The sequence below is a fragment of the Procambarus clarkii genome, chromosome 80, assembly GCF_040958095.1.
Source record: "Procambarus clarkii isolate CNS0578487 chromosome 80, FALCON_Pclarkii_2.0, whole genome shotgun sequence".
Taxonomy (NCBI): Eukaryota; Metazoa; Arthropoda; class Malacostraca; order Decapoda; family Cambaridae; genus Procambarus; species Procambarus clarkii.
In genome coordinates, this window is record NC_091229.1 from 10,631,914 (window position 1) to 10,658,142 (window position 26,229).

A 26,229-nucleotide genomic window follows, 5' to 3' on the forward strand; every position below is an offset into this window, starting at 1 on the left:
CACGGCCAGAACCTGGGCTCCTCAGAGAGACAAGAAAAGAAATGGCCTATAGAAACCCCCATCTGGTTGGAAGCATTCTATGTCTGCCATCGACCGGATCAGGTACCCAGAAAAGTAAGTGCCCCAAAACAAACCCCTATTCTGTTTAAAATTGCTACCAAAAGCCAAACTAGTGTATAGAACTCCCAAACAGAAAACGACCAAACTAGTATGATGTCACACGTCGCTGCGCCGCTGTCTGCACAGCTACCCCCATCCTGGGAGGGGGAAGGAGGAGCCCCAGACCTCTCACGCCGGCTACCAACACTTCAGTTCTGAGGCTGGATGTCAAAAACACGAAAAAAACGCCGACCGGAGGGAGGGATGGATGCCGGGGAGCCTCTTGGACTCGCCCAGAAAATGGCGTTTCATAACATTCAACGCTGGTTTTCTGGGGGAAGCCCCGTCGGCTCCCCGGAGCTAACTACCCACAGATGGAAAAAGAGGGACTTACCCGGGAGGAGGTCGTCGCTCACTCCTTAACTCGAAGCCGAAATAACTGGCTGCAACCGCCGACCCAAAGCAACACAGGCCCGACGGGGCCTCGGGACATTCGAGCGGGTAACGAGCAGCCAGGACTTTGTTCGACCGTAAAAAATCCCGTGCCCGAATATCAGACCAAGACATGTTCCCAAAGACCACAGCAAGAGCTGCAAACTTACGGATGTCATGGGCATGGGGATAGACTGCAGGCTGACTGAATTTGATAACCCTGTGGACGACCTGGGAGACTCGAACCTGCGAACAGGGAAGAAGAGAAACCGGATCAACCCAAAGCGCGTCCCTGGACACAAAAGCCGTGGCGCACAAATAACGCCGAAGCACCGCAACCGGACACAAAGTATGATGCATTCCTGGCCGTACCAACCAATCATCAACCATCCACGGACCTCTCTGGAACGCAGCAGTCTCATTCTTCACCAGAAAAGAAGGAGATGGCTGCAGGCGAACAAAACAATCGCCACGACCGAAAGAGCAGAAACCCCTGCGCCGAAGGAGAGCATGAAGCTCCCCGACCCGACTCCCAAAAGCCAATGCTAATAGTAAAAGAGCCTTGGAGAAACAATCCCGGACCGAAGGTTTCTGGATTGACTGGATTCACGTCTCGCTCCTAGACCGGCCCACCCCTCGTGCCCAAGACTTTCCAATCTATTTGGGCAAAAAAATTTCTTAGGCTATTAAAATAAACTTTTCGAAAACCTTGCCCTTTAACAGAACAAATGTTATTTGTTCTGTTAAACCTTGCCCTTTAACAGAACAAATGTTAAACCTTGACCTTTAACAGAACAAATGTTAAACCTTGCCCTTTAACAGAACAAATGAACCCCCGGAGAACCAGCAAGTCCGACATCGGACAACAAGCAAATGAAGCAGCCTGGATGAACTGCACTATGGCAGATGCCTCAAACAGAAGAGGACAAAAAGGCGATGACAACCTGTTACGACCCTGGGTTCTTCAGTGGAAACCAGAGGTCAAATTGAGCTCTAAAATAACTTACTTTAGATTATTTGGTGCCCTTGTTGATGCGCGTTCCTATCTTCCTTGCCAGAAGTAAGACGAATCTTGTTTGCACAGAGCATTCAGACTCCTGAGCTTGTTGTTGATTATCAATTATTAAAATAGGTATCAACTATGTTTACAAATGATTAGAAAGCATTAGTAAAGTAGGTCTGAGTAAACTTGGATTGAGGGCTGCTGTACGATTAGTTGAGTAGATGGCCAGCAGCGATTCAACTGGAGAGAGCCCAGACTCCAGGCTCGCCCCCCTTCTCTGGTCTGGCGGTGTGGTGTCAAGATATAACTGTGGGACTCTGCCTTGATTCTCCTCCTCCTTCTTCCCCTTTTCCTTACCTATTAGGCCCAAGAGAAACAACAAGCGAGAAGGGCTATTCGATAAATTCAATTTTAATAATAAGAGGATAGACTGGGAGAAAATAAACAGGGAACTTACAAACATTCAATGGGAAAATGTTCTAAGAAATAAAAATCCTACACAAGGAATAGAAAAACTGACTTCTGAAGCATATGAAGTCTGTCTGAAACATGTTCCTTTGAGGAAAGCCAGAAAGAGGTCCAATGTAGAAAGAGAACGCAGACGACATTACAAAAGGAGGAAGAAATTAACGGAAATGCTTAAGCAGACACGACTCTCCATACAGAGAAGAAATAATTTAAACAGGGAGATTGAAGAAATTGAACAGAGACTGAAGCATTCCTATCAGACTGAAGAAAGGCAACTAGAACAGAAAGCAATTCAAGAAATAAAGAAAAACCCAAAATATTTCTTCACATATGTTAAATCAAAAGCGAAAACCACTGCCAGTATTGGACCTATTCGTATTAGTGAAGGTTCATACACTGAGGATGACAAAGAAATTAGTGAAATCCTAAAAAAGCAGTATGAAGACATGTTTAGCACTCCGATACTCAGCATGAAAGTGGAAGATTCGGACAATTTCTTTATGAATGATACTCAAACACCTGTAAATATAACTGATATCAACACGAGCGTGGCAGATTTTGAAAGAGAAATTGACACTATGGCCATGCACTCAGCCCCGGGTCCAGACTCATGGAATTCAATATTTATAAAGAAATGCAAAGTGCCAGTAGCACAGGCACTCAGTATAGTGTGGAGGAAGAGCTTGGACACAGGGTGAGATACCAGATGCGCTTAAAGCATCAGACATTGCCCCTCTACACAAGGGTGATAGCAAAGCATTGGCAAAGAATTATAGACCAGTTGCACTAACGTCCCACATAATAAAAGTATTTGAAAGAGTGATCAGGAGTCAGGAGCAGGAAGACCTTTATTCTTATGTTCTTACCGCTATCAACTGCCTCAATTATGCTGGAATAACATGATAGCAAATTTGTTAACCATGAACGGCCATTTGTAAAACCTTGTTGTGAATCATTTATTAATTTATGTTTTTCAAGATGAAGACAAATAGTATTTGAAATTATCGATTCAAGTAGCTTTCCCATAATAGACATTAAACTAATTGGCCGATAGTTTGACGCAAGTGATCTATCTCCTTTCTTGAAAATTGGTGCCATATTAGCAACCATCCATGACTCTGGCACTCTGCCCGACTCCAATGATTTAATAAAAATGGTAGATAATGGCTGGCAAAGCTTCTCTTTGCATTCCCTAAGCACCCTGGTAAGCACTTCGCCCGGCCCTGATGATTTGTTTGGCTTGAGTTTCACAATTTGTTTGGAATGATTTGGATTCAGGTTTGAGCAGCGATATTTGCAAATTTGCCAATGATGCAGGGGTCGGGAGGGAGATAAACACGGAAGGGGACTCACTGTCACTTCAGGACGATCTAAATTGAATTTTGAAATGATCAATGGATTAGCAGATGCGGTTTGATGCTGGCAGATGTGAGAGTTAAGGGCTGGGTGGTGTTGAGATTGCGAGGTCGGATTGTGATGGGTGGGGGGGATCTGCCATTGTGATTGGTAGGATATTGCAACTAGGAGGTCAATGTATAAATGTTCTAATTGGGGCAAATGGGACGCTGGGATTTGTTAGTTGAGGTGATGCTAATGGGGTGCCTGGTGTTGTTCTTCTTCTGTGTCCTGCTCTGGTTGAGCCCCATTTGGATTGTGCAGTTCAGTTTTGGTCGCCATGCTGTAGAATGGATGTGAATTCGCTAGAATGCGTCCAGCATAGGATGACAGAGATGGTCCCCCAAGTTGGAAACCTGTCATATAAGGAGAGATTGACAAAGCTTGAGTAACATTGTCTGGCGGGGCGAAGAGTTGGGGGTGACATGGTAGAGGTGTGCAGGTGGATGGATGGGCATAGCAGGGGGATATTGATGGGGTGTTAAAAGTATCAACACGAGACGGAGCACGAAGCAATGGGTGTAGGTTGGATAAGCTTGGATTTAGGAGGGACCTGGATGGATGCTGGTTCGGTGGCAGCGTTGGTGATTTGTAGAGCCAGTTGCCGCATGGTGTGGTGGAGGTGGGGTTCCTTGGTTGTTTCGAGGGCGGGTTGGACATGTATATGAGTGGGATTGGGTGGTTATAATTTGGAGCTGCCTTGTGTTGACCAATAAGCCTTCTGCAATTACCTTTATTCTTATGTTCTTAATAGGAGCTGCCTCGTATGGGCCAATGGGCTTTCTACAGTTGCCTGAATTCTTATGTTCTTATGTTTAATAACATCCTCCCTGGTAACCGCTAAACTAGTCAACCTGTCCCGTTCCCCCACCCACATAGACTTGTTCCGCTGAAGGCATGATTTTTAGTTCCTGTTTAGTAAATAAAGAGATAAAATATTTATTAAAAAGTACTACTCATCTCTTCATCATTATCAGTTATCTGACCTGTTTTAGTTTTTAATGCACCTATCGTTTCCCTAATCTTTGTTCGATATAACTGAAAAAAAAACTTTGGGACTTTTGCTTGCCCTGCTATTCGAGCTTCATAGTTTTTTTACCCTCCTTATATCTTGTATTAAATTTCTAACCAGATAGACGAATTCTTCTTCTAAATTGACTTCTCCATTCTTAAGCATTTAGTACCGAGCTCTCTTTCTACTTATAAGGTTCTTCAGATCCTTTGTTATCAATTTCGGGTCATTATTATTCGATCTATTCAATTTGTATGGTATACTACGTTCCTGTGTTTGCTTAAAATATTTTTAAATAAGTTATACCTTGAATTCACATTGAAATCTCTTTTTACATCATCCATCACTGGGTTCACGTCTTGCACCAAGACCGCCCCCCCCCCCCCATCCATGCCAAGGATTTTCCAATCTATTTTACCCAAATAAATCTTAGGCCATTAAAATCAGCTTTTCGAAAATATGGCACTTTACCAAAATTTTCTTCTACAAAACTATTCCATTCTATGCTAAATCTGATTTCTTTCTTATCACTGTTCACCTAGCTCTCTTCCTATTTTCACGCCATTAATTTGTGTTTCCCTGTTATTTACCAGAAAGTCTTAACTATTATGTCCATGCGTTAGTTCCTTAATGTGTTGCTTTGGAAGCGTTCGTAAATTATTTCGAGAAAATCTTCTGCTTTATTATTCCCTGTTCTGTTTAGTCTGTTTATTCCACTAAAATTTCAGTCACCCATGACACTAACACTGCTTGATCTAAATGCAGTGTGTGCAACTACTTAACAAGTCAGTGTGTGTGTACCTACCTCACAGGTCAGTGTGTGCATCTACTTAACAAATCAGTGTGCGTGTACCTACCTCACAGGTCAGTGTGTGCATCTACTTCACAGGTCAGTGTGTGCACCTACTTCACAGGTCAGTGTGTGCACCTACTTCACAGGTCAGTGTGTGCACCTACTTCACAGGTCAGTGTGTGCACCTACTTCACAGGTCAATGTGTGTACCTACTTCACAGGTCAGTGTGTGTACCTACTTCACAGGTCAATGTGTGTACCTACTTCACAGGTCAGAGTGTGCACCTACGTCACAGGCCAGTGTGTGCACCTACTTCACAGGTCAGTGTGTGCACCTACTTCACAGGTCAGTGTGTGCACCTACTTCACAGGTCAGTGTGTACACCTACTTCACAGGTCAGTGTGTGCACCTACTTCACAGGTCAGTGTGTACACCTACTTCACAGGTCAGTGTGTGCACCTACTTCACAGGTCAGTGTGTACACCTACTTCACAGGTCAGTGTGTGCACCTACTTCACAGGTCAGTGTGTGCACCCACTTCACAGGTCAGTGTGTGCACCTACTTCACAGATCAGTGTGAGCACCGGGGATAAAAATTGGCAAGATAAACATGGAAAGAGAAGGCCCTCAAAATAACAATACACTTAGGGTATATTACACGAACAGTAGGAGTCTAAGAAACAAAATAAACGATATAAATGCTCTTGTCTGCACAGAAAAAATAGATATTATTGCACTAACGGAGACGTGGATGAATGTTGAAAATAGAACACTATTAGCTGAACATCAAGTAAATGGATTTAAACTATTTCACACAGATATATATATTACACGAGGATGGAGATTAGCCATATATGATAGGAAAAATTTGAAATGTAGTCTCAAAGAGGGAATCAAAACTGAGCCACACACAGAAACTATTTGGCAAGAATTGAAAGAAAAAGCAAATAATCTTATAATAGGAGTTATATACAGGCCATCAAACTTAGACAGAATGGAAGCAAAGCATCTTGGGATGAAATATCTAGAGCATCTAGGTCTAACAGTGTTTGTGACATGGGTGACAACTTTAGTGGAATAAACTGGTTTAACAGAACAGTTTCTGCTAAACCACAAGTATTCGGTTCTGTTTGTTCTATTCTGTTGACAAGTATTCGGTGTAAAATGCTGGATATATTAATCAGGTTAAGAATGGCATAGCATCTGGAGAGGACCAACTATGTGACAAAAGGTCGGTATAGATTTAGAAATGGAAAATCATGTTTAACAATGTTGATTGACTTCTATGACATGGTTACTGAAATAAGACAGGAAAAAGAAGGGCTGGGTAGACCGTATTTTTCTATTGTCAAAAAGAATTTGACACCTGATGAAAGACTGATGTAAAAGATGAAGAAGAAGGCTGAACTGGGCACGGGAATACGTGGAGGAGAAAACGAAAACTGTCAGTCAGAGAGGAGGCTTTACACTTTTACACTTGAGGAATGTAATAAGTGAGGTCCCACAAGGCTTGGTCCAGGGATCGGTGCTGTTCCTAATTTACGTGCAGGACTTATCTGACAGAGTGAGCTCAAGCATGTCAATGTTTGCAGATGACGCAAAGCTGATAAGAAATGTAGAAACAGAGGAATGCAGGAAGGTAAAGGAAGATCTTGATACACTCCAGGAATTGTCAAACAAATGGTTGCTGGAATTCAGTTCAAAAAAGTAAATGATAATGAAGATGGAGAATGGAGAGAAGAGACCACTAGGCATTTGCACAGACAGAGGAAGGCAACTACAGCACTCGGAGAGAAAGACACATTTAGGAATGGATATAATTCACACGTTAACACCGGAGGCACACACACATAAAGGGTAACATTGACACCATATGGGACGCTAACAAATATGTGAACATCGATAAGAAACCTAGTCAGAACCACTACAAAGCAATCTACTCAACATATGCTGGAGCAGCACTGAACTATGCAGCACTGGCGGTCAATCTACACCTTGTGAAACAAAACCAAAAATTGAAAACACCCAGAAGGGATGGGAAGGGAATTATCAGGGGAGAAATGCCAAGCCATTACGACTATATAGTACTTGGAAGGGGTCAGGATAAGGATTTGGGATGGGACGGGAAGGATGGAATGATGCCCAACCACTTGGATGGTCGGGAATTGAACGCCAACCTGCATGAAGCAAGACCGTTCACCCCCGAGTAAGAGAGTAAGAGGGTTAAAATACAAACTTAGGTAAATGCAATTCAATCTCACGACAATATAGGATAGAAGGAACAGAGGAAATATGATCACAACATAAAAAGATAAATGAGAGAATAGACAAGGTGGACAAGAAAAACCTCTACAGATTGAGAGAAAGAGGGACAAAAGGACACTGGTGGAAGCTGGAAAAGCAAATGAACCGAAGGAATGTAAGGAAATACTCGTACTCTGTACAGGTAGTCAACAAGTAGAATGCACTGAATGAAGAAGTTGTGAAAGCCACCTCCGTCCACAACATTAAGGCCAGATACGACAAAAAAAATTAACATCAGAATTTTAAGGCAACAACCTTAACAGCAAGGAAAAAAGGCAGTGCATCAGGAGTTAGACCTCACTCTTCCCGAGACACTGCTATATAAGCATTGCTAGGTAAGCACTGTTTGGTAACTTCTGTTAGGTAAGTATAGTTAGGCAAAACCTGTTAGATAAGCACTGATGAATAAATACAATTAAGCATTGCTATATAAGCACTGATGAATAAGCACTAATGAATAAGCACTGTTAGATGGGCACTGTTATATAAGCACTACCAAGAACACACTGCTATGTAACTGATCTTATGTAAGTATAGTTAGACAAGCACAGCTGTATAAGCACTGATGAATAAGCACTGTTAGGTAAGTGTGAGAGCTTTCTATATTTACCTCTATTAGGAGGTGGCCCTCAAACAGAAAGGACTGCTTAGCTAAAAAGGTTAAGTGTCGGAAAGCAACTTGTACTTTAGGCAAGAGACTATAGAAAGGAGGGAGTAGTCCGCCAGGACTTCAACCAAGGTTAAAATCCCTATTCACTAGGTCATTGGATTCTCGAGTGACAAGGCACTATAAAGGGAAACCGACAAGTTCTCATACCAAGTTATTTGATTTGTGGCGCTATGATTCGGGTTTCGAATCCAAGAAGCAGGCCTTCATTAAAATACACAAAATACACATACACATAAAATACACATTAATCATATACATGAAGTTTACTACTATGCAGAATATGTATGTGGTAAACCTCCCATAATACCTATTATGGGAGGTATTGACATAAAGACCATTCTTCCATAACAATAACTATTTATTCAATAAAAAACTAAGATTACTACAACAACGACTTTATGGTACATTATTGTCTATCATTGGCACAATACCAACAGCTAATTCAACAGCCTTAGTAAAGCAATGACTCTTGTCAATTGCCACTTCAAGTATAACCACGAAATCCTATCCGTGATCGCTTCAGGCTGAAACAATGAATTACCTAAACACTGAGGTATAAACTGATGATGCAAAATTGCAATCAAGATTACTAGCAGCCCACTGCAATATAAATATTATAATCACAACTTGCTAAGACAACTCTTGCAGCCCCCATGTAATGAGATCGTAACGACTAGGTGGTTAAGTGACAACACAGGGGACCTCCTATCAATTCTACATTAACACTTGCCTCTCAAGACACAATCAAACAATAGAATAAAAGTTACACTAATTGATCCTCAGTGATTAATTACATTAATTGACTGTCAACAGCAGTCAGCAACAATTAGTTTACGTTAAACACAGTTGTGTCTCTCAGATACTCAGCTGTCAACATGCTAACTCACTCATCCTTAATTACATCATACTTGACCCATCAAGCATTCAGTAAGTAATTACCAATTAATTACTGCCAACTTGAAAACTATTTAAACCACAACGAGTTATGTTAACCCCCACTGTCACCCTATCGACAGTTCCTCACCAGTCTGTGTCAAATTTACTTTAATGAGGGTTAATTACTCCAATTAACTTTGAGAAATTAATTACCTGCCTCACGGAATGATGATTAATACTACATGTATACGTTACTCTCCACACTATTTAAGCAGAGCTCATCAAACACTGTGAATTCATGAAGTGGCGGGCGTCAATTACCCCTAATTAACTTTGATTGCATAATTAGCTGTCCCACAGACGGATAATTAATACTACGAATTATGCTAGCTCATGTGACTTCGCTGTCCGGCAGTCAGTCAAAACCCTGTGAGTTAATTACACTCAATTAACTTGAGTCATTAATTAGCCGTCCAATGGGCAGATAATTAGTCAAGAACAATTTATGTTAACACAATTACCGTCGCTCCCTCGACAGTCCCTCATCACTGTGTTAACTCATTATGACGATGCTAATTACCCTAATTTGCTAGAGTGACTAATCAGCTGTCCCACAGACCACTAATTTCTCCCGTACGTATTACATTAATCTCAACACGACAGTTCCCCTCATCAAGCAATGTGCTACCCCTAGGTGAAGTTAATGACCCTCATTAACTCTCACTGAATCCTTAATTTGTCCAACTAATAAAGATTACACCCAAGGTCATGGATTACACCCATAAACTTATGGAGCCGGTCGGCCGAGCGGACAGCACGCTGGACTTGTGATCCTGTGGTCCCGGGGTCGATCCCAGGCGCCGGCGAGAAACAATGGGTAGAGTTTCTTTCACCCTATGCCTCTGTTACCTAGCAGTAAAATAGGTACCTGGGTGTTAGTCAGCTGTCACGGGCTGCTTCCTGGGGGTGGAGGCCTGGTCGAGGACCGGGCCGCGGGGACACTAAAAAAAGCCCCGAAATCATCTGAAGATAACCTGAAGATAAGGTCTTGTCATACAGACAACACACAACGTGGTACACTTTGCAGCAGCCTAGCAATGGACGTCACACCACCCACAGGGAAATAAAATATGTATTCTCCGCCCAAAAGTCACACAACACACACTTTGTATAACAAATACACTGGTACAAATATTACAGTAAACACCACTGGGAAATCTCCCAGTACACAGTCACAGATACATTAATGTTATTCACTGCCGGAACTGGATACTCCTGGAAAGATATCGCATATATGGAATATAAATCATGCAACACATAAACCACACTTTACAATGGAAAAGTTACCACAATGACGGTAATTAGCCGACACAACTTTACGTCCTTCACACAGTTGGGTTCTTCCCTCGGACTGCTTGACGTTAATTATACAGGTGTTGCTCACGCGTCTACAATTCCTGATCACATGAACACGTGTTTTATGGACAATGTTAGATGGATCCCTGAGATTTGAGTTCAGTTACTGAGTCTTACACCAATACACAAGAGAGACACTTTACATACACACTTTACCTTGGCCGACCTCCACAATCACTCAAACTTATTCATACTGCCTAAGCACTGCAGAGCTGAAGATCTCCCTCACTAACTTTTCGTGGTTAAGACAGAACCAGGGATGACCACGGCGTGCTCAAACGGCGCGGTGCAGCGTGAGCCAGGGGTGGAGAATGGGGCATATTGACGCTTGCGAGGTTTGGTACACGCTTCCTTACTCCCACCCAGACTGGAGTGAAAGTGCTCGTTACACAGGGTGCAGGCGTGGACGAAATGGTGGCGCGGTGAGATAATGTCAAGAGTCCCTGGTGTTGGACCGAAATTCCCCAGAATTACCAACGAAAAGTCTCCACAGCAAAGAGGAGCCTTCCCCAGCTTCGTCTCTATCAGATACCTTTAGACTTAGGCATAGATGACGAACGATGTCAATACTAATCGCGGATCTAACCGACACACTATGTTGCCTCTGCTCGGGTATCATGCGGCCGATGACTCTACTTCTCATATAAGTCCTCTCCTCACTAAATCAAGGTACTTTCACTTGCGGATTCCAGATTCTGCCTCTCTACGGCGGAGTCGCGTCGATTGTACTATGAGATGGGAATGACTTAGGTGTCACTTCTCGAAGCTTGGCCTTAGCTACGTAAACACATCCACCTAACGCACTGAAATCGTTCAGAATGAATTTTGGCGCCCAAACCACGACCGGACAGCGGGTCCGGTCCTGGGTTGGGCGAGCCTAGGTGGCTCCACAAATCACAATTGAGAGGTCGTAAGGTATTGATTGTGCATTGTGAGGTAGGCACTGTGAGGTAAACATTGCTATAAGCACTGTTAAGTAAGCACTCTTAGGTAATCAATGCATATATGTACTGCTATAGAAGCATTGTTTGGTGGGCACTCTCATAAACACTGTTAGGTAAGCAATGTCATATAAGCACTGACAGATAAGTGCTGTTTATAAACATAGTTAAGCTACCTCACTGTTATATATGCACTATTAGATAGGCAATGCTATATAAGCACTGTTAGGTAAGCACTATTATATAAACACTGTTATGTAAGCACTGCTATATATGCAACGTTAGTTCAGCACTGTCATAAGCACAAAGCAGTGCTATAAAAGCACTGTCAGTTAAGTGCTGTTTATAAACATAGGCTAACATTGTTATATAAGCTCTGTGAGGTAAGGACTGATATATAAGTACTGTTAGGTAAGCACTGATATAAAACAATGTTAGGAAAGCACAGCTATATATGCTCTGTTAGGTAAGCACTACTATGTAAGCACTGCTGTATTATCACTGATATAAGCACTGTTAAGTTAGCACTGCCACATAAGCACTGTTGTTTAAACACTGCTTTATGATCACTGCTATATAACCAGTGATTGATAAACACTACTATATAAGCACTGCTATATAACCATTGTTAGTATAACAATGGTTATATAGTAATACAAACCAGTATAGCAATACAAACCATTATGTATAACCTATATACAAACCATTATGTATAACCTATATACATAATGCTAGGAAGGCACTTCTATATAATAATTGTAATATAAACAGGTAAAAGGTAATTAGGTAATCACTGCATTATAAGCATTGTTAGATAAACACTGCTTTATAAGCACTGTAAGGTAAGTACTGCTATATAGGCGCTGATATATTAGCACTTATACGTAAGTACTGTTAGGTAAACAATGCTATATAAGCACTGTTATATAAGTACTGCTAAATAAACAATGCTAGGTAAGCACCGCTAAATAAGTACTGTTAGGTAAGCATTGCTATATAAACACTGTTAAGTAAGCACTGCTATATAAGCACTGTTAGGTGCGCACTCCTATACAAACAATATTTGGTAAGCACTGCAATATAAACACTGTTATGTAAGCACTGATATATAAACACTGTTAGGCTAACATATATATATATATATATATATATATATATATATATATATATATATATATATATATATATATATATTATATATATAATGTATATATATATATATTATATATATTATATATATATATTATATATATATATATATATATATATTATATATATAATATATATATATATATATAATGGTTTGTATATATATATATATATATATATATATATATATATATATATATATATATATATATATATATATATATATATATATAATGTAAAGTAAGCACTGCTATATTAGCACTGTTATACAATCACTGCTATATAAGCACTATTAGGCTAACACTGCTATGTAAACAATGCTAGGTTAGCACTGCTATATAGGCCCAATTAAGTATGGACTGCTAAATAAGCACTGATATATAGGCCCTATTAGGTATGCACTGCTATACAAGCACTGTTAGGGTAACACTGCTATAGGCACTGTTAGGGTAACACTGCTATAAGCACTGTTAGGGTAACACTGCTATAAGCACTGTTAGGGTAACACTGCTATAAGCACTGTTAGGGTAACACTGCTATAAGCACTGTTAGGGTAACACTGCTATAAGCACTGTTAGGGGTAACACTGCTATATAAACAAAGTTAGGTAAGCAGTGTGAGGTAAACAGTGTTGTGGAAGAGGAACACGTTCAGGAGAGACTCAGCAGTGTTCCAGGAACCCAGAGGTTGCCAGGTCGACCAATGTGTTAAGAAAACGAGTCATATTATGCGTCGTCCTGGACTGGTTAGCTGCGGCTCCGGCTAGACAACACAGCTCCAGTTTTTACGCAGCGCGGACCCAAGGAACTGTGGGAGGTGCCAACGCTCTCCTTAAGGAACATCTCTCAGTACATCCTTAAGCGCCCGGGGAACCCCACACCAGCCACACGTGTCCCGCCAGCAACACCTACTGAACCATTCACCTGCCACAGGTCTTGGTCAGTATCACCTCCTCTCAAGCAGTCGTCAACACCTTCACCTCTCCAGCAGAAGCCACGATGAAGCTCTTGCTGCTCTCAGCTCTGTTGTTGACGGTGAGTGGAGCTTTTTAATGCCTTGGTTCCAGAGGGAAGAGGTCAGTATTCAATGACAATCTTATTTAATATTGTTTATTGACTTAATTTATCATACATCCCTTATCCATCCTGTGAGTGGTATTGGACATTATCCCTATCCTGTGTTTGGTATTACATCCAATAATCATCCTGCGAGCGGCAGTGGACCCCATAGCATCCTGTGAGTAGCAGTGGACCCCATAGCCATCCTGTGAGTGTTAGTGAACCCCATAGCCATCCTGTGAGTAACAGTGAACTCCATAGCCATCCCGTGAGTGGCAGTGGACCCCATAGGATCCTATGAGTAGCAGTGGACCTCATATCCATCCTGTGAGTGACAGTGAACCCCATATCCATCCTGTGAGTCTAATTGAACCCCCCATATCCATCTTGTGGGTAGCAGTGAACCCCATATCCATCCTGTGAGTCTTAGTGTACACCATTGATATCCTATGAGTGACAATGGACCCAATACCTATCCTTGTTAGTGGCAGTGGACCCCATATCCATCTCGTGACTGGTAGTGGACCCCGTAGCCATTCTGTAAGTGGACGTGAACCCCATAGCCATCTTGTGAGAGGCAGTGGACACCCCACCCCCCCATAGCCATCCCTGAAAGGGTTTCAGAACCATTTCCTTTACGTTGTTATAGACCCCATATCCCTCCTGTGAGTGGTCATGAACCCCTTGCTGCGGGTGGCAGTGGATCCCACACTCTTTGAGGTCAGTTGATTGATGCAGCAGTCAACGTTATGGGGTGGTGGTTCAGTGGTACAGTAGCTAACCATTGTGGAGTGGTGGTTCAGTGGTTCAGCAGTTAACCACTGTGGAGTGGTGGTTCAGAAAAACAGCAGTCAACCATTGTGGTGTGGTGGTTCAGTAGTACAGTACACAACTTTGAAATGTTGTGGTTCAGTGGTGCAGAACTAAACCTTGTGGTGTAGTAGGTCAATAGTTTAGCACTGTACCACTGAGAAAGTAAAACAAATAAACAAGAGATTGAGCCAGAGATTGGATAAGAGATTGGCCAAGATAATATGAAAAGGAAAAGAAATTGGGAAAGTTATTGTGCAAGAGATTGATTAACCGATTGAACAAGAGATTGGCCAAGAGATTACACAAAAGAGCAGGAAATTAGTTGAAAGATTGAGCAAGAGATTACGAAATTGATTGGCAAGAGATTGAGCAAGACACTGAGTATAAAAATTGGCAAGAGACTGAGCAAACAGAGTGAGCAATAGAATGAGCAAAACATTGGCAGCAGAAAATAGCCTGAGGTTGAGCCAAATATTAGGAAAGAGATTATTAAAGAGATTGGGCATGAGAGTGGACAAGAGATTAATGAAACGGATTCTGCAAATGACTATACAAAAGATTACACAATAGACTGTGCAAGAGATTGGGCAAATAAATAGGAAAGAAATTCAGCAAGAGACTAGGTCAGTGGTTGGGCAAGAAATTGGGCGAGAGACTGGACTAGAGGTTGGACAAGACAATGGGTGAGAGACTGGACTAGAGGTTGAACAAGACAATGGGTGAGAGACTGGACTAGAGGTTGAACAAGACATTGGGTGAGAGACTGGACTAGAGGTTGGACAAGACATTGGGTGAGAGACTGGACTAGAGGTTGGACAAGACATTGGGTGAGAGACTGGACTAGAGGTTGGACAAGACAATGGGTAAGAGACTGGACTAGAAGTTGGACAAGACATTGGGTGAGAGACTGGACTAAAGGTTGAACAAGACAATGGGTGAGAGACTGGACTAGAGGTTGAACAAGACATTGGGTGAGAGACTGGACTAGAGGTTGGACAAGACATTGGGTGAGAGACTGGACTAGAGGTTGGACAAGACAATGGGTAAGAGACTGGACTAGAAGTTGGACAAGACATTGGGTGAGAGACTGGACTAAAGGTTGGGCAAAACATTAGGCAAGAGATTTGGTAAGTAGGACCAGATGGACTTTGCAAACATTTCATAAACGTTAGAGTTATTAAATCATCCTAAATTACTTTCAGTTATACGAGCCATATATATTAATAATAAATGTTTTGTTGTTTTATCAGATTGTTGTTGTGGGAACAACATCTCAGCGCACACACTATGCTGGGTAAGTACACTGTTTGTATGTTGTCCTTGTTAATGTTATTAGAGTGTCTGGTTGGTATGTTGTCCTTGTACCAACACTAGAGAGAGAGAGAGAGAGAGAGAGAGAGAGAGAGAGAGAGAGAGAGAGAGAGAGAGAGAGAGAGAGAGAGAGAGAGAGAGAGAGAGAGAGAGAGAGAGAGCGAGAGAGAGACAGAGAGAGAGAGAGGGAGAGAGAGAGAGAGATATCTTTCCTCGTAGCTCATCCCTCTCAGCTCGGGGACTAGCCTGGTGGCCTACCTCTGAACCTTTTCTAACTTTGGGTGTGTGAGTGTGTGTGTGTGTGTGTGTGTGTGTGTGTGTGTGTGTGTGTGTGTGTGTGTGTGTGTGAGTGTGTGTGTGTGTGTGTGTGTGTGTGTGTGTGTGTGTGTGTGTGTGTGTGTGTGTGAGTGTGTGTGTGTGTGTGTGTGTGTGTGTGTGTGTGTGTGTGTGTGTGTGTGTGTGTGTGTGTGTGTGTGTGTGTGTGATTGGTATGTTTGAGTGTGTTTGGAGTGTTTGTGTGTTTGGTATGTTTGTGTTTGTGATGTGGGTGTGTTTCTGTTTGTACTATATTTGGTGTGGTGTGTGTGTGTAGTGTGTTTGGGATGTTTGTGTGTGTGTTTGTGTCCCATGGTTGTGAGATTCAGGTGTGTGTGTGTGTGTGTGTGTGTGTGTGTGTGTGTGTGTGTGTGTGTGTGTGTGTGTGTGTGTGTGTGTGTGTGTGTGTGTGTGTGTGTGTACTCACCTATATGTACTCACCTATATGTGCTTGCAGGATCGAGCATTGACTCTTGGATCCCGCCTTTCCAGCTATCGGTTGTTTACAGCAATGACTCCTGTCCCATTTCCCTATCATATCTAGTTTTAAAAGTATGAATAGTATTTGCTTCCACAACCTGTTCCCCAAGTGCATTCCATTTTTCCACTACTCTCACGCTAAAAGAAAACTTCCTGACATCTCTGTGACTCATCTGAGTTTCCAGTTTCCACCCATGTCCCCTCGTTCTGTTATTATTACGTGTGAACATTTCATCTATTTCCACTTTGTCAATTCCCCTGAGTATTTTATATGTCCCTATCATATCTCCTCTCTCCCTTCTTTTCTCTAGTGTCGTAAGGTTCAGTTCCTTCAGCCGCTCTTCATATCCCATCCCTCGTAACTCTAGGACAAGCATCGTCGCAAACCTCTGAACCTTCTCCAGTTTCTTTATGTTTCTTCAGGTGGGGGCTCCATGATGGCGCGGCATACTCTAAGACGGGTCTCACGTAGGCAGTGTAAAGCGCCCTAAAAGCCTCCTCATTTAGGTTTCTGAATGAAGTTCTAATTTTCGCCAGTGTAGAGTACGCTGCTGTCGTTATCCTATTTATATGTGCCTCAGGAGTTAGATTAGGTGTCACATCCACTCCCAGGTCTCTTTCTCGAATCGTTACAGGTAGGCTGTTCCCCTTCATTGTGTACTGTCCCTTTGGTCTCCTGTCACCTGATCCCATTTCCATAACTTTACATTTACTGGTGTTAAACTCCAGTAGCCATTTCCCTGACCATCTCTGCAGCCTGTTTAAGTCCTCTTGGAGGATCCTACAATCCTCGTCTGTCACAACTCTTCTCATTAATTTTGCGTCATCCGCAAACATTGACATGTATGATTCCACTCCTGTAAACATATCATTTACGTAAATTAGAAAGAGGATTGGTCCCAGCACCGATCCTTGAGGTACTCCACTTGTTACTGTTCGCCAGTCCGACTTCTCGCCCCTTACCATTACCCTCTGGCTCCTTCCTGTTAGGTAGTTCTTCACCCATACTAGGGCCTTTCCGCTTACTCCTGCCTGCCTCTCAAGTTTGTATAGCAGTCTCATGTGCGGTACCGTATCAAAGGCCTTTTGGCAGTCAAGAAATATGCAGTCTGCCCAGCCTTCTCTGTCCTGCCTTATCCTTGTTACTTTATCATAGAATTCTAAAAGGTTTGTTAGGCATGATTTCCCTGTCCAGAACCCATGTTGGTGCTTGTTTACAAACCCAATGCTCTCCAGGTGCTCAACAAGTCTTAGTCTAATTATTCTTTCAAGTATTTTGCAGGGGATGCTTGTCAGTGATACGGGTCTGTAGTTAAGTGCCTCCTCCCTATCACCTTTTTTGAAAATCGGTACGACATTTGCCTCCTTCCAGCAACTGGGCAATTCTCCCGACATAAGTGACTCATTAAAGATCATTGCCAAAGGCACGCTGAGAGCCTGCGCTGCCTCTTTAAGTATCCACGGTGATACTTTGTCTGGTCCAACAGCTTTATTTGCATCCAGTGTTGTCAACTGTTTCATTACATCCTCTGCTGTCACCTCTATATCTGATAGTCTTTCATCTTGGGTAATCTCTTCTAACAATGGGAGCTGCTCAGGCTCGGTTGTGAACACTCCATGGAATTTTGCATTCAGTACCTCGCAGATTTCCTTGTCGCTTTCTGTATATGCCCCTTCTGTTTTCCTCAGTCTTGTCACTTGGTCATTTACCGACATCTTCCTTCTTATATGGCTATGTAGTAATTTTGGTTGCTTTTTCGCTTTGACTGCAATATCATTCTCATAATTTCTTTCCGACACTCGTCTTATGTTAATGTAATCATTCCTAGCTCTGTTACATCTAATACTGTTGTCCTCTGTCCTTTGTCTTCTGTACTTCCTCCACTCCCTCCTGCTTCTCACCTTTGCTTCCTGACACTGTCTATTAAACCATGGGTTATTATATTCCCTCCTGCTTTTTTCCTTTATTGTTGGAATAAATCTCTCTTCAGCCTCCTTGCATTTCAATATGACTTGGTTCATCATACCTTGCACTGTTTTTCCTCTAAGTTCTTCCTCCCACTGCACTTCTCCCAGGTAGTCCCTTATCCTTCTGTAGTCCCCTTTTCTGTAATCAAGTCTCCTTTCCCGGACCTCTTGTCCTTTGGTCACAATTTTAAGCTCCATCATGTAGTCAAAGACTAGGACACAATGGTCACTAGCTCCTAGTGGTATTTCATGTTCCAACTGCTCGATGTCTTCTGCATTCTGGGTGAAAATGAGATCTAATAGGCTGGGCGTATCCCCTCCTCTTTCCCTAGTATCTTCTTTCACATGCTGTGTTAGGAAATTCCTGTCAATAACGTCTACCAGCTTCGCTCCCCAGGTCTCCTCCCCGCCATGGGGATTCCTCGTTTCCCAATCTATCTCTCCGTGATTTAGGTCCCCCATGACCAGCAGCTTCGCTCTCATTCTATGCGCTAAAGTTGCTGCCCTCTGCAGTTCATCTATACATGTCTTGTTGCTGTCCTCGTACTCCTGCCTGGGCCTTCTACTGTTTGGTGGGGGATTGTAGAGTATCAAGATTACAATCTTCTTCCCATCCACTGTCAGAGTTCCATGTATGAAGCTCGTGCTTTCATTGGTACCCGGATTTTCCAGCTCATCAAACTTCCATTTCCGCTTTATTAGTAGTGCCACTCCTCCTCCCTGTCTCTGTGTCCTTTCTTTTCTTATCACCTGGTACCCCTCTGGAAAGATTGCATCCGAGATCATGCCATTTATTTTAGTTTCCACTATTGCCACTATGTCTGGGTCTGCCTCACTAACTCTTTCTTTTATCTCTTCTGCTTTATTGGCTACCCCATCAGCATTGGTGTACCAAACCTTGAGACTCTTCTTGGAAACTCGGGTGTCAGAGTTCCCCCTTTCACCAGGGGTCTGGGGGGCAAGTGGGGGCTGTGGGGGTGAGTGGGGGGGTGCTAGGGGGGTGCCTGGGAGTGCCTGGTAGGCGAATGGGGTCTGGGCATCTAGGGGGGTAGGAAGGGCATAATGGGTCTGAAAGTTAGGGGTCTGAATAGCATAGGGGGGTTGAGAAATAGAGTAAGACTGAGAGTCAGATAGAGGTTGAGAGGTTGGGGGGGGGAGAGGGATACTGAGGGCAGAGGGCTGAGATGAGAATGGAGCATGGGTGCTGGGAGTGGAAGAGAGGGTGTATTAGTTAGGGGGGAATCGGGGGTAGGTGGGGGTTTTGGGGTAGAAGAGGGGAAGAGGGAGATGGAGGAAGGTGTTAGGGGGTCACAAGGTGAGGGGGTTAAATGTGGGCTGGAGGTGCATAGGAGGGGTGAGGGTTGGGTGGGGTTTGGGGGTGAGTGGAAGAGGGGTGCAGTGGAAGCTGGGATGGAGCAGATGGAATTGAAGTCAATGGGGTAGAATTGGCAGGGGAGTAGGAAGGGGTAGTTGGGGAGGGGGGATGGGAAGGTGGGAGGGCATGGCTTGACCCACTGGGGTCGTTGACAGGTGTGATGTAGCAGGGGCAGGGGAATCGTTGGGGAGGTGCAAATGTGGAAGGGACAGGGGGGTTTTGGGAGGCTGAGGCAGGGGGGAGGTATAGGAGGGCTGAGTTGGGGAGGATGCAACCTGGGAGGTGACCTGGGAGGTGGCCTGGGAGGTGACCTGGGATGTGACCTGGGAGGTGAGACTACCTGAGAGGCTAGTTCGGAGTCGTTGTTGCCATCTATTCTTGTGGGCTATTTGCTCATCTTTCGTCATAAACCTCTCTATAAACACATTGTAATGGGTTTCACTTCCTCTGAGTAAATGCTTGTTCCTCATTATGTACTCCACAGCCTCCTCATTGGAGACTTGCACCAGAACAGGTCTATTCTTGGTACAATTGTAAGGTCCAACCCGGCGGCTGATATCCACCTCGTGTTCTGCCATTCCTGCTCCAATACATCTCAATATCTCGTGCAATTCGTATTTTTCCGTTTCTATTCTCTCTTGTCTTGTTGGTGCCCCAGATTCGAATAATCCATGTATTATAATAGACCGTCTCCTCAGTAATTCATTGTCATGCTGGTAGCCTGTCCCCTGGGGATTCTCCATCCCAACCGCAGTCACTAACCCATCCCCCACTAATCCTCTGTCCTTAGCCATGCTGTTAATCCTTCCTAATTCGTTTGTGATACGAGCACATTCCCTCTCCCAGTCCTCTCTTCCCTTCCTAATCTCTTCCTGAACATAGAGCATAAGTTCTTGTTTCAGCCTCTCTACCGCATCCTGTATTTGCTGAAATAACTCACTTTTAATCCCTTGAATTAGATCCTCCATCCAATCGCTCCTTCTCTCTACAAATTTCCCTATTAATTTGTCTACAAATCTGTCCTCCTCCTCATCCCTGCTGGTGATTGACCTTGAACCCCTTCTAGTCATTGCAGTAACAATCTAGCCAAAAAGGCGCTCCTCAATACCTTGCACAATCTGCAGCACAAACAGGCGAGAAAGTACTCCACGCAGCTGGTCAGGAGGTGAGGTCGCTGCGTCCCACGTCACAGCTGGTGAGGTCACTAGTGGTGAGGTCACTCCGGCTCCACAATTTCGGCTCCACAATTTCGGCTCCACAATTTCACAATACCACGATGTACTCGACACTTATTTTCAGTGGTGGTGTTTGTACTGTTTTTCTTCACTTTCTTGTGGTTTGAGTGAGCTTACTAGTTATTCAATCACTCATATACACTCATATACGCATATACACTGATTATTCCCCCCAATTCACTAGCTACGCAAGAGCTTCCCAGACCCTTCTGACCTCCGCGGCTGTCTGACCTCAACTGCCTTTCTATGTGTGTGTGTGTGTGTGTGTGTGTGTGTGTGTGTGTGTGTGTGTATGTGTATGTGTGTGTGTGTGTGTGTGTGTGTGTGTGTGTGTGTGTGTGTGTGTGTGTGTGTGTGTGTGTGTGTGTGTGTGTGTGTGGGAAGTACTGATAGGTAAAGAATATTACAAACACTGTTGGTGTGTACGGGAGGATATCATTATGAAATATGAAACAATCTTGCAGACAGAAACGGTTTTGCAGTTCAAGTTCAGGTTAAATTATGTTTATTGTGACAAGAAAAAAAATACATCTCAAAGGGATAGGCTATTTCTCCCCCCCCCCCCCCCCTCCCCCCTAGGTGTAGTGACTGTGACCGTGGGCGAGGGACTGTAGCCAGCCAATGTGCGCCTCACTCCTAAATCTGTAACATGTCACCCAGCCGCTCGTCCAGTCTCCTGCTCACCCGTGTCTCTCTGTCTCTTGCCTTGCCTCTCTGTTTCCTTCTGTCTGTCTCTCTCTCTCTGTTTCCTTCTCTCTGTCTCTTTCTCTTGCTGTTTGTTTCGTTCTTTCTGTTTCTATCTCTCTGTCTCTGCCTCTCCTCATTTCTGCCTTTCCCTCTGTCTCTCTCTGTCTCTCTGTCTGTCTCTGTCTCTCTGTCTGTCTCTGTCTCTCTCTCTCTCTCTCTCTCTCTCTCTCTCTCTCTCTCTCTCTCTCTCTCTCTCTCTCTCTCTCTCTCTCTCTCTCTCTCTCTCTCTCTCTCGCTATCTCTGTCTTAATCTTTGTCTCTCTCCTTCTGTCTGTCTCTCTCTCCTCTGTCTGTCCCTCGGTCTCTCTCTTCTTTCTTTGTCCCTCTCTTTCTATCTATCTATCTCTTCCCTGCCTGTCTCTCCTTCTCCTTCTCTTTGTGTATCTGTCTCTGTTTCTTTCTGTCTCCCTCCTTAACCTAACTCAGATAAACTAGACCATAATTAAGTAATTATTAATTCTCAAATAATATTTAGCCCATTCAGTGACAATCATACATACACGATGAAGAGTCAATGCCAAGATGCTGGTCCTTTGAAAGTTAAATAATTTGAGAGTTATATTCAGTCAACTGAACTGACCAAATACTTAGGTTCATACATTAAGTTTATTTAATAATAAATTCAAACCCCTGTGGAGTTAAGTGGAACACATAACAAACGTATTATACAGTCCACTGAAGGTGGACTGTATAATACGTTTGTTATGTGTTCCACTGTATAATAGCTTTCTGATGAACCAGTAAGTTTGGTATTTGATTTAAAGCTTATCAACCTGAGGAAGGTTATTGAGGACACAACAATAGATAATTGACCAACCAGAAAGCTTGATGTTAAGTTTAAGGCCTATTAACCTCAGGAAGGGTATTAAGTCCACTGCAAATAAATAGCTCAAGTGGGGCAGTTCCTATTGGTCCTTTCCACCCTTATCCTATTTATATTCACCCAAACACATTAATATATGTCTAACCTAAACTTGATAGAATTCAGCAATCACACGTCCTTGTAATAACTTCATTTCCTTGCCAAATCACACAAAAATGTTCTGTATTGGAGATGGTAAAGCTTGATAAAAACTAATTTAATTCATATCTCTTGTTTATTCGTTTTAAGTCTTAATTTAATATACCTTAATTATTAGTGTTTCTATAACCCATTTTCTTCCATTTCCGACTTCTAATACAAACTTTCCACAGGAGTAGCTGTCCGGATCCCAACTCGTTCGGAAGGGTCTGCATTCAATACTACGACCAGTGTACTTCTGACCAGGAGTGTCGGACGACTGGCAGGGGCCACAAGTGTTGTCTTGTTGCTGGCTGTGGCAAGGAGTGCATGAACTAAGGTCAGGAGGAACAAAGATTACGTTGGAAGAGGGGCAGAAGGGCACACTGTAGGAGGGGCAATAGGGTACGCAGTAGGAGCAATTAATAAGAGCGTTTTCATATTATCTATGAAATTATTTCAGCCAGTAGAGGCGCTGTGTAATATTCCTTAATAAAACCAGCATTACACACGTCTAGAATACTTTCATCTATCACGAATGCTTGGAACCTGTCCGGGAAACACACCCTAAGATGTTCCAGCTCACTTGGACGAGTTGACACCTTGACTCCACAGTTGTCTCCCAGCAACTGTCAACCTCAAGATGGCACAACTGACATGAACGTATCAAGATATGCACAACAACGCACAAGACAATAAATGGAGGAAAATGCATAGTAAATGCAGAAAAAACACGTAATAAACAAAGAATAATGCATAAGACCAGCAAATCAACACACGATAATTAAAAAATGATGCAAAAGACATTAAGAACCTCATGAAATAAATGCTGAATACCAACAATAAATGCAAAACAATGCACATGACTTGCAAAAAACACATAATAAATGATCAAAAATGTACATAACATAAGAAAACAATGTAATAAATAAAAAACAAAGCAATAAATAAAGAACAATGGAAATAAAGAACACTGCAATAAATAAAGAACAATGCAATAAATAAAGAACAATGCAAATAAAGAACAGGGCTCAATACAAGTAGAACAAAGCACAAGACATGTAGAACAACAGGCAATAAAAGTAGAACAAGTCACAAGAAATGCAGACCAACGCACAATAAATGAAGAACAGGACACAATAAAGGCAGAACAGCACAACACCCTAAGATAACCTTCTAGTAATTAGTGGCGATATTAGTTTGTGAATCCAAACCTCATTTTTGTATTAAGAGTAAGCTTGGTTATACACTTCGATTATACTTCAGCTTAGATCATAATATCTTTGCTTGAAAATTTTCTAGATTTTGTATATAAACTAGGATATAAGTAATTATAAATAGATTTATAAGTTGCTATATTTGTCTATTCTGTTAACCAATATATTGAAGTTCTGCATACATAGTTATCAAGACCCTCGTCCTCGTCTGATCGTGTCTTAAGCAAAACACTAATATTAAGTATTAAGTAAAGCCAGTTGCTGACTGACAGTGACTGAATTAACAAGTAAAAATTAAAGATTCTGTTTGTTTTCTTCTAGATTTTTAGTCATTGATATTCTGTTACAAAAATTAATATATGCATTACAAAGAAAAAAAGTTATTTATAAGCACTTAAGCGTGTTTACTTAATGCTACCCAAGTCTGTGTTACCTCGAGGAGCTGCTAGGCCTAAGTAAACAATACCAGGCCTATGATGACCAAACCACACATCAGAAAACGAAGAAACGACGGCGTTTAGGGTCCGTCCTGGACAATTATCAACACGGACCAATATCAAGCTGATCACAAGACTTGATAATGGTCCAGATGGACCGAAACGTCGTCGTTTCTTTGTTTTCTGATGTGTGGTTTGGTCATCATATCTTCAGCCACGTTATTGTGACTCATTGTCTGAATACTGTACCGAACATATATATTTTTTTCTATATACTAGGGGTACTGGCAACTGAATCTGACAGACGATATGTAGTAAGTGGGGCGCCACAAAGTTATTGGGGCTTTGTCACATACATGAGTCACATAGACGAGAATATTGCAAGCCACATTATCATAATTGTCGATGTCTCAAGATTTATCCCAACCACTTGGAATTGACGGTAGTGCGACGGTCTCGATTCATGCAGGTCGGCGTTCCATCCTCGTCCGTCCAAGTGGTTGGGCACCATTCCTTTCCCCCGTCCCATCCCAAATCCTTATCCTGACCCCTTCCAAGTGCTATATAGTAGTAATGGCTTGGCGCTTTCCCCTGACAATTCTCTCCAATTCAGTTTTTCCCTGACAATTCAATTTTTAAATCTCCTAAGATTTATGCAGCCTATTCTTCTGTTTAGATAGTGCTTACAGTAACACGGGGGATCATTGTACATATTTTGAAGCAATGGACATTTAGGAAATAAAATTGAGCACTACTGAATTTTGACAAACCGGACAAGGTTTTGTATTTATGTTGCTAACAAAAAATAGCCTAGCATAACCATCATATATGTACTAGGCCTAATAAAGTCCTAGTATATATGATATACTAGGCCTATGAATATTTAGATCTGGTTTTTAGCTTGATTTTTCTGGACTTTATAAAGTAAATAGTACCAAATTCTACTATCTAATTGTCCAAAATATCAATTCAGTATATGTATGATTGTATACATAGTCGCACAAAATACTATCTAAACAGAATGATGGATTGGATTTATGGAATCGTAGGAAGTGAAAATTACTTTGAGGTTTTGCAAAGAGATCTACATGAACTCCACAAATTATTGGAAGACTGGAAATGATTTTTAATAGTAGTGGAATTGTGCATGGCCTTGCATTTGGAGTATAACAATGTTCCACCAACATCTACTAGATCAACAACAGTACCTTGCAACAGATTGTTTAAGATAAAGACCTTGGAGTCAGCATCCACTAATCACTAAAGGTTTCACAACAAGTGGGAGCAGCAGTAAAAAAAATCTAGGAATAGTCAAGAGAACCTTCAACATAAATAAAAAACCTAGGTACCGTATATGCCGGCGAACAAGTCGATCTGGCGCATAGGTCAACCCCCCCCCCCCAACCCCCAACCCCCAGCTCCCAAAAATTAGACGAATATTTCAGGTTTAGGCCTATATTCGCTGCATAAGATAACCCTGCAAGCAAGGCAGCACCATTTCTTCTGCCCTTCTGTATGGAAAGATAAAATGGTATCTCTTATATATACAGTAGCTTAACGAATATTTACCGAATAAGTCCAGTAGTGTAAGTGGTTGATATGGGTGGTAGATGGTGTCAGTGGTGTCATGAGAGGCAGGTGGTGTCAATGGTTGTCATGAGAGGCAGGTGGTGGGAGTGGTTGTCATGGGAGGCAGGTGGCGTGAATGGTTGTC

The 26,229-nt window shown here is 42.4% G+C and overlaps 1 protein-coding gene across 1 annotated transcript; it reads left to right on the plus strand.

Annotated features, from left to right (window-relative positions):
- The first annotated feature begins 13,419 nt into the window (after positions 1 to 13,419).
- On the plus strand, positions 13,420 to 24,476 carry LOC138357749 (uncharacterized). Its single transcript, XM_069314752.1, has 3 exons — positions 13,420 to 13,593; positions 15,681 to 15,724; positions 23,056 to 24,476. The coding sequence occupies exons 1-3, from the start codon at positions 13,558 to 13,560 to the stop codon at positions 23,198 to 23,200; spliced, it is 225 nt and encodes a 74-aa protein (XP_069170853.1). The 5' UTR covers positions 13,420 to 13,557; the 3' UTR covers positions 23,201 to 24,476.
- Positions 24,477 to 26,229: the final 1,753 nt, after the last annotated feature.

What these genes read in the sequence shown, in the direction of transcription:
- LOC138357749 (XM_069314752.1), top strand. Translation starts at nt 13,558, where the DNA reads ATGAAGCTCTTGCTGCTCTCAGCTCTGTTGTTGACG. An exon ending in TCTCAGCTCTGTTGTTGACG is followed by an intron (nt 13,594 to 15,680) that starts GTGAGTGGAGCT and finishes TTGTTTTATCAG; the next exon opens with ATTGTTGTTGTGGGAACAAC. An exon ending in CAGCGCACACACTATGCTGG is followed by an intron (nt 15,725 to 23,055) that starts GTAAGTACACTG and finishes AACTTTCCACAG; the next exon opens with GAGTAGCTGTCCGGATCCCA.